Source organism: Triticum dicoccoides, chromosome 4A (genome assembly GCF_002162155.2).
Source record: "Triticum dicoccoides isolate Atlit2015 ecotype Zavitan chromosome 4A, WEW_v2.0, whole genome shotgun sequence".
Classification (NCBI taxonomy): domain Eukaryota; kingdom Viridiplantae; phylum Streptophyta; class Magnoliopsida; order Poales; family Poaceae; genus Triticum; species Triticum dicoccoides.
The window spans coordinates 103,454,874-103,466,945 of record NC_041386.1 but is presented as its reverse complement, the minus strand read 5'-3'; the positions used below and the strand labels follow the sequence as shown (position 1 = coordinate 103,466,945).

At 48.5% G+C, this 12,072-nt stretch overlaps 1 protein-coding gene across 1 annotated transcript; it reads left to right on the top strand.

Annotated features, from left to right (window-relative positions):
• The first annotated feature begins 35 nt into the window (after window positions 1-35).
• LOC119285245 (probable protein phosphatase 2C 30) lies at window positions 36-1,884 on the top strand. The gene is made up of 3 exons (XM_037564485.1): window positions 36-460; window positions 609-941; window positions 1,035-1,884. The coding sequence occupies exons 1-3, from the start codon at window positions 113-115 to the stop codon at window positions 1,587-1,589; spliced, it is 1,236 nt and encodes a 411-aa protein (XP_037420382.1). The 5' UTR covers window positions 36-112; the 3' UTR covers window positions 1,590-1,884.
• Window positions 1,885-12,072: the final 10,188 nt, after the last annotated feature.

Below are 12,072 nucleotides of genomic sequence, written 5' to 3'. Positions count from 1 at the left end.
ACTTGCTCGCTGCCCCTTCAAAATCGCCATTTGCCAAACGTCGGAGGAGCGGAGAGGAGAAATATTTAGCTCTTTGTTCTTGCCTGCTCTAGCTTGGTTGGGCTCGTGAATCATGTCGGAGATCCGCCGCGACGTGCCGGAGGGGGCGGGGGCGGGGGCGGGGGCGGAGGGCAAGGGCGCCGAGTCCCACGTCGGCAGCCGGGCCGCGCGGCGCCGGAGGATGGAGATACGGCGGCATAGACTGGTGGCCGAGCGTGGCGCGGAGGAGACCTCCAGGAAGAGGCGGAAGCTGGAGGAGGAATCCTCTTCGACGGACGAGGAGGAGATCGAGCCCGCCAGGTACGGCGTGACTTCGGTGTGCGGACGCCGGAGGGACATGGAGGACGCCGTGTCTATCCGGCCCGAGTTCCTCCCCGGCCACCACTTCTTCGGGGTCTTCGACGGCCATGGCTGCTCGCATGTGAGTCCCTATATACCCTTGCTTCAAATAATCTATCCTTCTGATCTACTAGTAGCATATCTCTACGCCGAAAGGAGAGCGCGCATGTGCAGCTCGCGCTTTGTTTTGACTCGGGAGTATTTATGGATGGAATTGCATGTGCGTGTAGGTTGCAACGTCGTGCGGGGAGCGGATGCACGAGATCGTCGCCGAGGAGGCCGGCGGCGCCCGCTCGTCGGGGTCGGACGACGCGGAGCGGTGGATGGGTGTCATGGAGAGGAGCTTCGCGCGGATGGACGCCGAGGCCGTGAGCTCAAGGTCAAGGGCCAGCGGAGCGCCCACCTGCCGGTGCGAGTTGCAGCTGCCCAAGTGCGACCACGTCGGCTCCACGGCCGTCGTCGCCGTCGTCGGCCCTCGCCACCTCATCGTCGCCAACTGCGGTGACAGCCGTGCAGTCATCGGCCGCGGGGGCGCCGCCATCCCACTGTCATCCGACCACAAGGTATGCGCCCACAACCAACTTCTTCTTCTAAGCTCTGCTAATAAAGATTTAATTCCGTGTTGTTCTAACCGTAGTTTGATTCGTTTTGATCAGCCGGATCGGCCCGACGAGTTCGAGCGGATCCAAGCGGCCGGAGGGCGCGTCATCTTCTGGGACGGCGCCCGCGTCTTCGGCGTGCTCGCCATGTCCCGGGCCATCGGAGACAGCTACCTGAAGCCATTCGTGATAGCCGACCCGGAGGTGCGGGTCATGGAGAGGAAGGACGGCGAGGACGAGTTCCTCATCCTCGCCAGCGACGGCCTGTGGGACGTGGTGAGCAACGAGGTGGCGTGCCACGTGGTGCGGTCGTGCGTGCGGAGCAAGGCGAAGCGCCGCGGCGGCCGGTCGAGCCCGACCTCCAACCTGAGCCCTAGGCAGAGCAGTGGAAGCGGCAGCGGCAGCGGTAGCAGCAGCGGCGACGAAGCCCAGAACGACGGGGGCGGTTGTGCCGACGCACGCTCCGAGAGCGACGAGGAGAGCGGCGAGGAGGTGGACGAGGCATGCGCCGAGGCGGCCATCCTGCTGACCAAGCTGGCGATAGCGCGGCAGAGCCCGGACAACGTCAGCGTCGTCGTCGTCAACCTCAGGAGGCGCCGCCCGAGATTCTGACCGCCGCTGGATCCATGGATCCACCATACTATCGTCCGTGATCCCTGACTCAGCGGCGAACGTGGCATCCATAGCGGAATTCATGAAATACACAACGAAATTGTTTCGTTTATTTTCCGGGGGTGGCAAAGGTGTTGAGGCCAGACAGACCCACGCCGCCCCCGCCATTTTCCTTTCGAAAGCCGGCGATGGTTTCCGGCGTGTCAAGAAGCTTTCTTTCTCGAGCGTCATGAGAAACTGTACTATAATCCGGTGGAAACGATCAAAGCTTCCAATCTTCCATTCCATGCATGCATGATTCATCCTCCTCTGACTAGATCGCGACCTTCTTTCCTTCTTTGTTTATCATACATATGCTTCCTCCGGTCGGGCGTGATTGCGCAATTGTGAGGTTCGTTTGGACGCGTCCGGCAACGAGAATCGGTTGCGCAACCTCGACTACAATAATGTTTCGGGCGGATGTTCTTCCCCCCGTGCCGGGTCCAAGAAGCTCGAGCTCGCATTGTTAATTCAGCTTCCGGCAGAACCTTCACACGCAAATGCGTCGAGGTGTCGCGCTGCCATGCTCTCCGTCCTGCCGCCGCTTGCCTGCTCTCGCGGTCGCTGAAAAGTCCTCGCGGCCGGTGGGTGAGCCGAGCCGTGCAGTGGCGAGTCAACAAATCGGCGGGCGGAAGCCTGATCATGGTGGACACGAGGCAGCGCGTGGTATGCTGCGACTTGACGACGGGGGGCGATTAGATCGATGGGAGAAAAGAAAGGAGGGAGGAAGAGACCGCTGAAATCACGTTTTCTCAAGGTGAATGACACCTGTTGCGCTGTCCCGAGTTTGGTCGATCGTCTTTGGCCGCGTCGAAGAGAAGATTCTTTCTTTCTTTCTTTCTGGGCGGCATGATAATAGTTTCGCTTGATCGGGACGGCGTTCAGCGCCACCGCGCCACGTCAGGGACGTCCCCGGCCGGGGCTTTTTCTGGTCCACTTTTACTTGTGAGGATGGTGATGGTGATACTTTTCTTCTCTAGTGGAAGGTGGCTGTGTTATCCAGCGGCAACGAACACGGAACACCTGGCTGCTCTCTGTTGGATCAGCGTGTGCACTTATAGTTCCGGTTGGTGTTGACGGATATCGTGATTATGTCTTGCCTTGAGTATTGTTTTAGCTATAAGCCGATGCACCCCATGCAGATAAACCAAAGAGGGTCATAGCGTACTGATTTTAGTTAGAGCTCCTCGTGGCCTCATGGAATCGTAGTACACATTCGAACATAAATAAGATCAGCGAGGCAGCATTGTTAGCTATTTTTTTTTTTTGATAAAAGAGAGCTCGCCTCTGCGATTTCTATACCAGAAACATCAAGTCTTCTTACAGAGGAGTGAGTTGCAAAAATCCACCACATTTGAAGTTGTCATACACAATTGCCACCACATTTCTTGTGCGTCCCAAAAATCTATCACTTTTCGTGCTAATTTTCTCAATAAACTTAAATGACCAATTTAGGACAAATTAAACCAATTTCTGACATGTCGGGCCTGCTCGTCAGGTGCGTGTGGCACTAAAAGTCAACCCAAACATCATTGATTGTTAAGTTGGATGTAGGACCCATCCGTCAGAGTCCCATTCACAACTCTCGTCCAATGGTGGACGCCTCTGCTTGCACCGACCGCGCGCCGCTCCGGCCGACCTCCACCCACGTCGCCGTCCCGGCCTCCCTCCGGCGGCACTACCATCGCAGACCTGCCCGCATAGTCACCCCAACCCACCACGCACCGGGATGTGGTGCCCCTTCCCTCTGCCCCACCTCCGACGAGGGCTCGAGGTGCTCTGCCTTGATGCAGACAGCGAGCCCCCCCCCCCCAGTGCCCTCCTCCTACCGACACCGTCCGCGGGCTGGACGAGATCGCAAGGCGCCTCGGCAGCAGTGTGCGGAGTGGTGCAGCTAGCGTGCATGCCGGCTGATGCGGCTCATGAGGCGTCCCTCCTTGGTGGCCGACAAGCGATATGTCTCGGCTCATCGCCGCGGACGGAAGTGGTGACGCGGTGTATCACGCGCTCCCTCGAGCAGGCATGGTCGCCGCCACATCATGCGTGGTAGCTCGCCACGTTTGCAGGTGCGGGATGTACCACTCGTGGTTGCATGGCGAAGTAGAGCAGCAGGAAGCGGCGGTTGCAGTGAGCAGCAGCACCACGCCATGGCCGAAGATTGGTGGTGGCCATGGCGTTGTTCTTCAGACATGGTGAACAACGGTCCTCTCCAGCTCCAATAACCGCTGTCGTAAGCCGGCGAGAACAACTGCCCCTCTACTCGCAAACTGATTGACGAAATGCCACAAAGACAAATATGGTAGCAAACTCTGACAGACGTGTCCCACATCCAACCTAACGGTCAATACCGTCTATGTTGACTTTTAGTGCCACGTGGACCTGACCAGCGGGTCCGACATGTCAAAAATTGGTTTAATTCGTCTCAAATCGATCATTTGAGTTTATTGAGAAAATTTGCAAGAAAAGTGGTAGATTTTTTAGGCATGCAAGAAATATGGTGGCAATTCCGGATGAGAACGTCTAATGTGATGGTTTTTTGTAATTCACTCTTTACAAAGAGACCAAACTAAAAGAAACAAAAGAAGAATACACCAGCACCACCCTAGTAAGAGTAGACCTAAGGCCTGGGCTCATATATGGCCCAAAACCAGCAAAACCAACAATTACTTCTTTCGGGTTTTTTCTACAAAATATTCCAATCATGAAGCCATTTCAAGAACATATTAACAGGGGTAAAAGGATCATCCACCTTATTGATATAAAAAAGTGACACTATTACATAATTTCCAAAGGGTCAAGCAAATGACAGAGATCCCCAGCTTCACCAACCCTCTCTCATCCTATTATTTTTTTCACCCAAGTCTCAGCAAAATAGCAGAATTGTTAGCTTGTTGCATGATGATTAATTATAGAGACAAAGAGAAGGCAGAGACTCCACATGTCACTGAAATACGCAGGCAATTAGCAGCTTCAGAACGGCACAGAAAGCAATTAGCAAAAGTGCATCCTTTAACCCCTTTTCTCCAACCTTTGCGGCACTTTCCTTGGCAGTTTGGACCTGCGCAATTAGTTCCCCGTGAAACACGCACGGGTTCTCCTGCAAACGCTCCCACCGTGAGCATTCTGCAACCGGCTGAGCCGCGTTGCATTCGCCCTGCTCGCCCGTCCCGCCCAGAACGCGCAACGAAAGGCGAGCCAGCGCGCGTTGCTCTTGCTCGGCCTGCACTATGATATCTGCTTGACTCCTCGTCTGACAGCGATGAAGATGAGCAGAGCAAAAGCGACAAGGACTGGCTAGAGCTAGAGGAGCAGAGCAACGGAGCACCACTGAACGAGAGAGGAAATGGACATCTGATGCCTTATGTGATAGCATCAAGGAGGGAAGACTTGGTTGACACGGCCGGTGCATGTCGCCGGAGCAGCCACACCTGTGGTTGGGAATAACTACAGCTCGAAAGTTGCCTATCCCTACGGAAAGAGCAAAACGTGTCAGTGCGCACCATCGCAGTCGATACAAGTGTAGAGACAAGAAATTGTGGACGCCGTCACTCATGTCCTAGTTATGAGTAGATACACTATATGTGCCTTAACTTGTCCGGCGTGGTCAGTTTGGTGCCTAAACTTAAAAAATACATAAAAATGATGTCGTAATTTGTCTAGACATTCAAATACATTGCCTCCGAACGTATGCCGCTGTATCAAGTGCCCGTGTGGCATGCCAGCGTGTCGCGGGGCCACATGTCAGTGGCTCCAGGCGCGTTGTGAGCAGTGTGTAGTTTTTTTTTACAGAAATGCGCCTGGACTTTAGTTAATCTTTGGAAAAGATCGCTACGGGCGCTGGACGCACGCTGTTATTTTTACGGGAACGTGCATGTACTTTAATTAATTCTCACAAAAATATAATCACAAATTGGCATGAAGGAAATTCAAACCATAGACCTGCTGGTTGCCTAACAAACAAGCGGACCAAGAGGCCACACTTCGGTTTACATTTAACTGCTAGCTAGCAACGTATATGCACGATTCCACGTATCGCTTTGCACATGTTTTCTACAGTTTTTTTGAAGTACTGCTTCGGGTTTTTTTCGAGTGACGTTTCAGTTTAATTTTCATGATACATTAATTTTTCCCATATGAAAAAATAGATAATTATCAATATGCAATTATTGTTTATTTATATCTTTATTCTATTTTCATTATTGTGTACCTTGAAGAGTTAAACATGAAACTTTTCTAAAATTTATGTGGACATAAAAAGTTGAACGTATATTTAAAAATTATTGTGTGAATATATGCATCCTCGTTGAGGACCATAAGCACGAACAATTATTGTGTATCTTTATTCTATTTTTAAAATCCACAATTATTTAAAATTGACAATATTGTATTTGAAAGACTGTTCAACATGTATTAAATATTATTGTGTGACAATAATAAATTCTAGAAATGTACTAACATGTTAAGCATGTTTGTAGAAATTTAAGAATAATATTACACAATATTATTTTAATACGCATTCAACATTTTAAAAAACATGGTGAGCATTTTATAAAATAATATGAAAATGAAAAATGAACATGAATGTGAACTTATATTTCAAAAAATGCTCACTGCGTTTTTAATATACGTTCAACTTTTTAATTCCACGTCAATTTTAGAAAAAGTTCATGTTTATCTCTTCAAAGTACACAATAATGGAAATAGAATAGAGATATAAAATAAACAAATTTCATATTGATAATTATTTTATTTTTTTCATATGGAAAAATTGATGTATCATGAAAACTAAACAAAAACTTCACTCGAAGGAAAACAAGATAGTAACTTGAAAATGAATAAAAATAAAATTACTCCAGTAGAAGCATATGCGGAGAGCGATACGTGCAACCATCTATATAAACTGCTTGCTGATAATTAAGCATAAACCAGACCGTGGCCGCCTGGTCCGCTCGATTTTCAGGCAGTGAGGATGTCCTATGTTCTAATTCCTTGCACGCTCGCTTCCTGGTATTTTTGGCAAGTATTAATTAAAATCAAGGGGTATTTTTTGTGAGAATTAATTAAAATCTAGGGGCATTCATGTAAAAAAGCACGCGTAGCACAGCTCGCGTCCAACGCCTGCAACCACTAACATGTGGCCCAGCAACACGCTAGCATGCCACACGGGCACTCGATACAGCGGCATACGTTCAGATGCACCGTATCTGAACGCCCAGACAAGTTACAACGCCACTTTTGTATATTTTTCTAGTTTACGCACCAAACTGACCGCGCCAGACAAGTTAGGGCACTTGTACTGTACTAGAAGCTGTCGCGCGCTTTGCCGTGCCGTTCTTCAATTATAGGGACTACTTTTTTCGTGGATGTAAATTGAGATCAAAATAACTATTTTGACCTTGCAAACAAAGTTTAGGATGATTTGACTTTCTTTTAGAAGAAAATTCCCATATGACCATTTTTGATGGTGCCAACACCCAGGACGTTTGGGTTGCATGGAAAACGGCATGGTCCATGACGTTTTGACCCTAAAGTTTCTCCCCTGTTACTTGGCGTCTCTGTTAGAGGGTAAAACACAATGAACCATGGGATTTTGGGCGGGGGTAAACATCGTAGACCATGGCGTCTTTCATGCAACCAAAAAGCCATGAATGTTGGTGTCACCAAAAAAGTTATGGAGTTTATTTTTGAAAGGAGGTCAAATCATGCTAAAATATGAAAAATGTCAATATAATGATTTTGTTTGTAAAAACCGTTGGGTTGTGAAAGTGCTAGTGATCGACTAGAGGGAGGGGGGTGAATAGGCGATTTTTATGAAAGTCTTCAAAACATGGAAGTTTCGAAGACAGACGATAGAAATAAGCCTATTACCATGCAGCGGAAGGTAGACTACACTAGGCAAACCATAGTCAAGTATTCAATGGAGTGAAAGCACAATGACTAATAGCAGCTAGGCAGTAAAGATCAGGTAGGAAAATATTGTGAAGCCAATCAGAACAAGCAGTCACTCAGTGAAGACAAAAGATAAAACAATCATACAATGACTTCACAAGGACCAACAGTAAGTAAAGGGAAAGGAATGATAAAACCAGTGACTCATTGAAGACAATGATTTGTTGGACCAGTTTCAGTTGCTGTGACAACTGTACGTCTGGTTAGGGAGGCTGAGATTCAACTCAGAAGACCTCGTCTTCACCTTATTCCCCTTGAGCTAAGGACACGCAGTCCTCGCCCAATCACTCTGGTAAGTCTTCAAGGTAGACTTCCAAACCTTCACAGACTTCGTTCACCGGCGATTCACAATGAATCTTGGATGCTCAGAACGCGACGCCTAACCGGCTGGAGGATTCACAGTCCTCAAGTGTAATAAGTCTTCAGATCACACAGACAGGAAGACTTAAGTGATTGCTAACACTCTTTGGCTCTGGGTGTTTAGGGCTTTATCCCCGCAAGGAATTCTCTATTAAAGGCTTCGAGGTGGGTTGCTCTCAAACGACAAAAGCCGTGCACTAACTCTGAGCAGCCAACCGTTTATGGTTGTAGGGGGTGGGATATTTATAGCCACTAGGCAACCCGACTTGATTTGTCCGAAATGACCCTTGGCACTAAGGAACTGACACATGTTCCAACGATCAGATTTCAAACACACACGACAACTTTACTTGAGCTACAAGCAAAGCTGACTTATCCAACTCTGGACAAGATTTGCTCTTATAGTCTTCACTCGAAGACATAGGATTTTGGTTAAGCATCACTTCAGTCATTCTGACTGGTTCACTTGGACCCCACTTAACAGTACGGTGGTTCCTATGACTCAACAAAGAAGAAAAAGAATGACGAAAGAACTAAGTCTTCGCGCTCCATAGTCTTCATGCGATGTCTTCTTTTGTCATAGTCTTCAATGTGAATGCACCTTTGACTTCAATGTCTTCTTAAATTTTTAGGGGTCATCTCTGGTAGGAAAACCGAATCAATGAGGGACTTCTACATGTGTTATCTTGCAATTCTCACAAACACATTAGTCCCTCAACTAGGTTTGTCGCCAATACTCCAAAACCAACTAGGGGTGGCACTAGATGCACTTATAATCTCCCCCTTTTTGGTGATTGATGACAAACTAGTTGAAGTTTTCAACGGGGAATAAAATATGTGAAATTGTAAAGGATAGGTTATTGTCTTCATAAGTGGCAAAGGCTCCCCCTGAAGATGTGCATATAAGTAATTTGCTTTTGATATGCAAATGCACATGGCAGGTTGTACTTGTGGAGATCCTCTTCAACTTATGATGACAATTCATCATGCATGAAAAGTATGTGAAGATAATAACATGCATAATGAAAAATGGACATCTGCAAAATGATCTAAGTGCGGAATTTATGGTCGCACATGCGGAATTTATCATCGCATCACAGAAAAGCAAATAAGTAGCAGACGACCATCGAGTTTGAGTGTTACAACTCAAAGAACCAAATGTATCAAAATGCGAGAGTTGTAAACACTAGGCAAAATATAAAACCACCGCCCGTATGGACCCGCTTGAAGACTATCAAACTCATATGTTTCTCCCCCTTTTGTCAGTAAGGACCAAAAAGATTTGAAGACATAGAGCACCTACTCGTTCCCATGAGGAGTTGGTGAAGCAGCAGGGTCATCGGAGTTGGTTGGCGGTGCAGACGAACTCGGTGCAGTGGTGATTCGCGCTGAAGGTGGTGAAGTAGCATCATCTTCATCATCGATAACACGTGCAGTCACTGTTGCAGCAGAGGAGGAGAACTCAGAGTCTTCAAGAGACGGAGTACACCGCAGCAAGGTCCTTCTTGGAGGTGTTGAGTCAAACTTGAAGCGTTCAGAGAAACCATCCTCTTGAAGATTATCTTCAGAACACATAAGCGTCAGCTCTTTCCATGTACGCCGACAAGTTTCATGGGCGACAAAGGCATTCTTGGTGGCAAGGTTGCGAATCCTGTTTACATCCACCAAGAGGCTTTGCATTTGGCGCTTCAGCCAGTCATGATGCTTATCCTGTTTCTGATGAAGGGCAACCATAAGCTCTCGGTCATTGAGAACACGAGATCGCTTTTTGGGCTGTTGTGCAATGGTGCTTTCAGTGGCTTCAGTGAGGGCACGATGAGGTGCACAGGTAGTACCAGCCAGAGGATAAACACGAGTGACTGCTGGGTCGCCTTCAATGTGTTGAGAGAAACTTTGCTTATCAGCATTCTGAAGACTAAGGGGCTCCTTGGCAGGCTCTGGATAGATGGCTTCAACTGACATGTCGACGTCAGGCAGAAAAATCCGATGATTGCGAGCAGAGGGCTGATAGGTGACAGCTGAGTGTAGTTTGATCAGACGCATAATCCATGGGGCGTAAAACTTCAAGCCAAAGAGATCAGATCCGGATGCAACAAGTTGGCGGATGAAGTCTTGTGCATTGAAGCTTTTGCCGTGAAGAATATGGAAGACCAAAGTCTTCATTGCACCTTCCAGCTTTACATGTGGAGAATGTACTTTGATGGGCCAGAGAGTTCGCCTTATGATGTGATAGATAGTGCGTGGCAGATACTCAAGGTCTTCAACAAAGAACTCCTTAGGATATTCAGCATCTGGAGGCAAAGACTTCATCATGCTAAGAATCTGACTCATGTTGGATTCAGGCTTATGAAAAATGTTTTCCATAGCAGCACTGTGAAGCTGACAACCAGGTTCATAAAGATCTCCTGGAGTGGGCAGGCCAGTGAGCTCAATGATATCAAAGGCTTTGGCTTCGTGATGAACATTGCCTGTCATCCACTCAAGGACCCAAGTCTTCAGATCCCTGTTGTAGCCACGAATATGAAGAGTGGCATAAAATTGGAGAAGCAATTCTTCGTTCTAGTACTCCTTGTCAGTGACGAACTGCAACAAACCAGATTCTCTGAAGCAATCCAACGCTTCTTCCAAACAGGGCAGACCAGTTATGGCTTCAGTGTCAAGACGCATATGGGAAAAAATGTGACCTTGATTGTACAAGATGCATGAGTAATAACTGCGCTGCTGATAGCTCCAGAATCGATCAGAAGATATTCTTGCCTTTGAGTAGGGGTTCTTGACGCTATTGAAGAAGGTATTGTGTGCTTTGAAGCCATTGATATTGAACGATCTGGGTGCAGATGCAGTGCCTGGAAACCTAGGCAGCCTTGGCATTGGCTTCTGAACCTGAGGCCTGCGCTTGATGTGATAGTCAAATTGGGGACCAGCAGTAGGTGGAGGAACAAGAAGAGGCCATTTGGCAGTGATGAGCTGACCATAGTTGTATGTTTGCTCAATAGTATGTGGCCTTGGTGGCGGAACAGGAGCAGTGGCATCAACAGAGGCGTCAGGCTGCACATCTGTTGCAGGTGCATCATTGGCTTCATTGGCCTCTGGCACAGTGTTAGGTGCAGGCTCTACAGTGTCTTCAGCCATGACCACGTCATTGGCTTCAGTGGTGTTAGTGGTGGCAGCCTCAGGATTCTCAACCTCCACTTGAGGAGCTGGAGGGTCGGGCACTGACACGTTCACTTCAGGAACAACTTTCTTTAGTGATGGGGGAAGTAGGGACATGTTCTTCTGCTTGTTTTTCTTCGGCTGATGCAGGTGGATTGTCTTCGGCAACTTTAGCTTCAGACTCGGAAACGTTCACAATAGGAGTGGCTTCGGAGAACACCTGACGTGCAACAGATTGGTGGTGCACTTCTCCTTTTGATACGCTCGAAAGAGGGACTTGGGGCCTTGGTCCTTTGCGAAGCCTACGTAACGCTGGTGACGCCTGTGAAGATGGAGTTGGCTGGGCCTCAAAGTCATCCTCTTCTTTCACTGATGGGGTTGCTTGCGGTTGGGGAGAGCTTGGAGTGTCTTGTCTCTGTGGGTGATCAGCCCACGATGCATCCTGAGCAGTTGGCGTCAGAGGACGACCAATGCTGATGAGTTCGCTGTGCGTAAGCACAGGCGATGATACCAATTGGTGCTCGATCTGAGGAATGACTTCATCATCTTCAACATTGTCACGGTGACCAATGTCTTCAGCAGCGGTGGGGTCAACTGCTGGAATGTCTTCAGGAGCCTCTGTGGAAGCAGGCTCATGAATTACCATCCGTTGTTCTTGATGCGAAGAGGCAGGACGAGCAACCGAGATGGGCTCAACAATAAGGGGCTCTGTGGGAGCAGCCCGATCTTTCTTGGTTTTGCGCTTCTTCTTGGAGGGAGCGACATCAGAAACTTCAGGATGTTTCCTCTTTCTGGCTTCAGCCTCGGCAGCCACTGTGGGGACCTTAGGCTTCAAGCCTGTCATACTGGCTGGGAAGACAATGGGATGTGCTTCCTGCCTTGTTGCTTCGGGTTCGGCCACAACTGGCTTCTTCTTCTTTGTTGTAGCCATCCTGGGATTGATGCCAGGACGCCCAAGAGCCTTGCGCTTTTCAGCTTCATT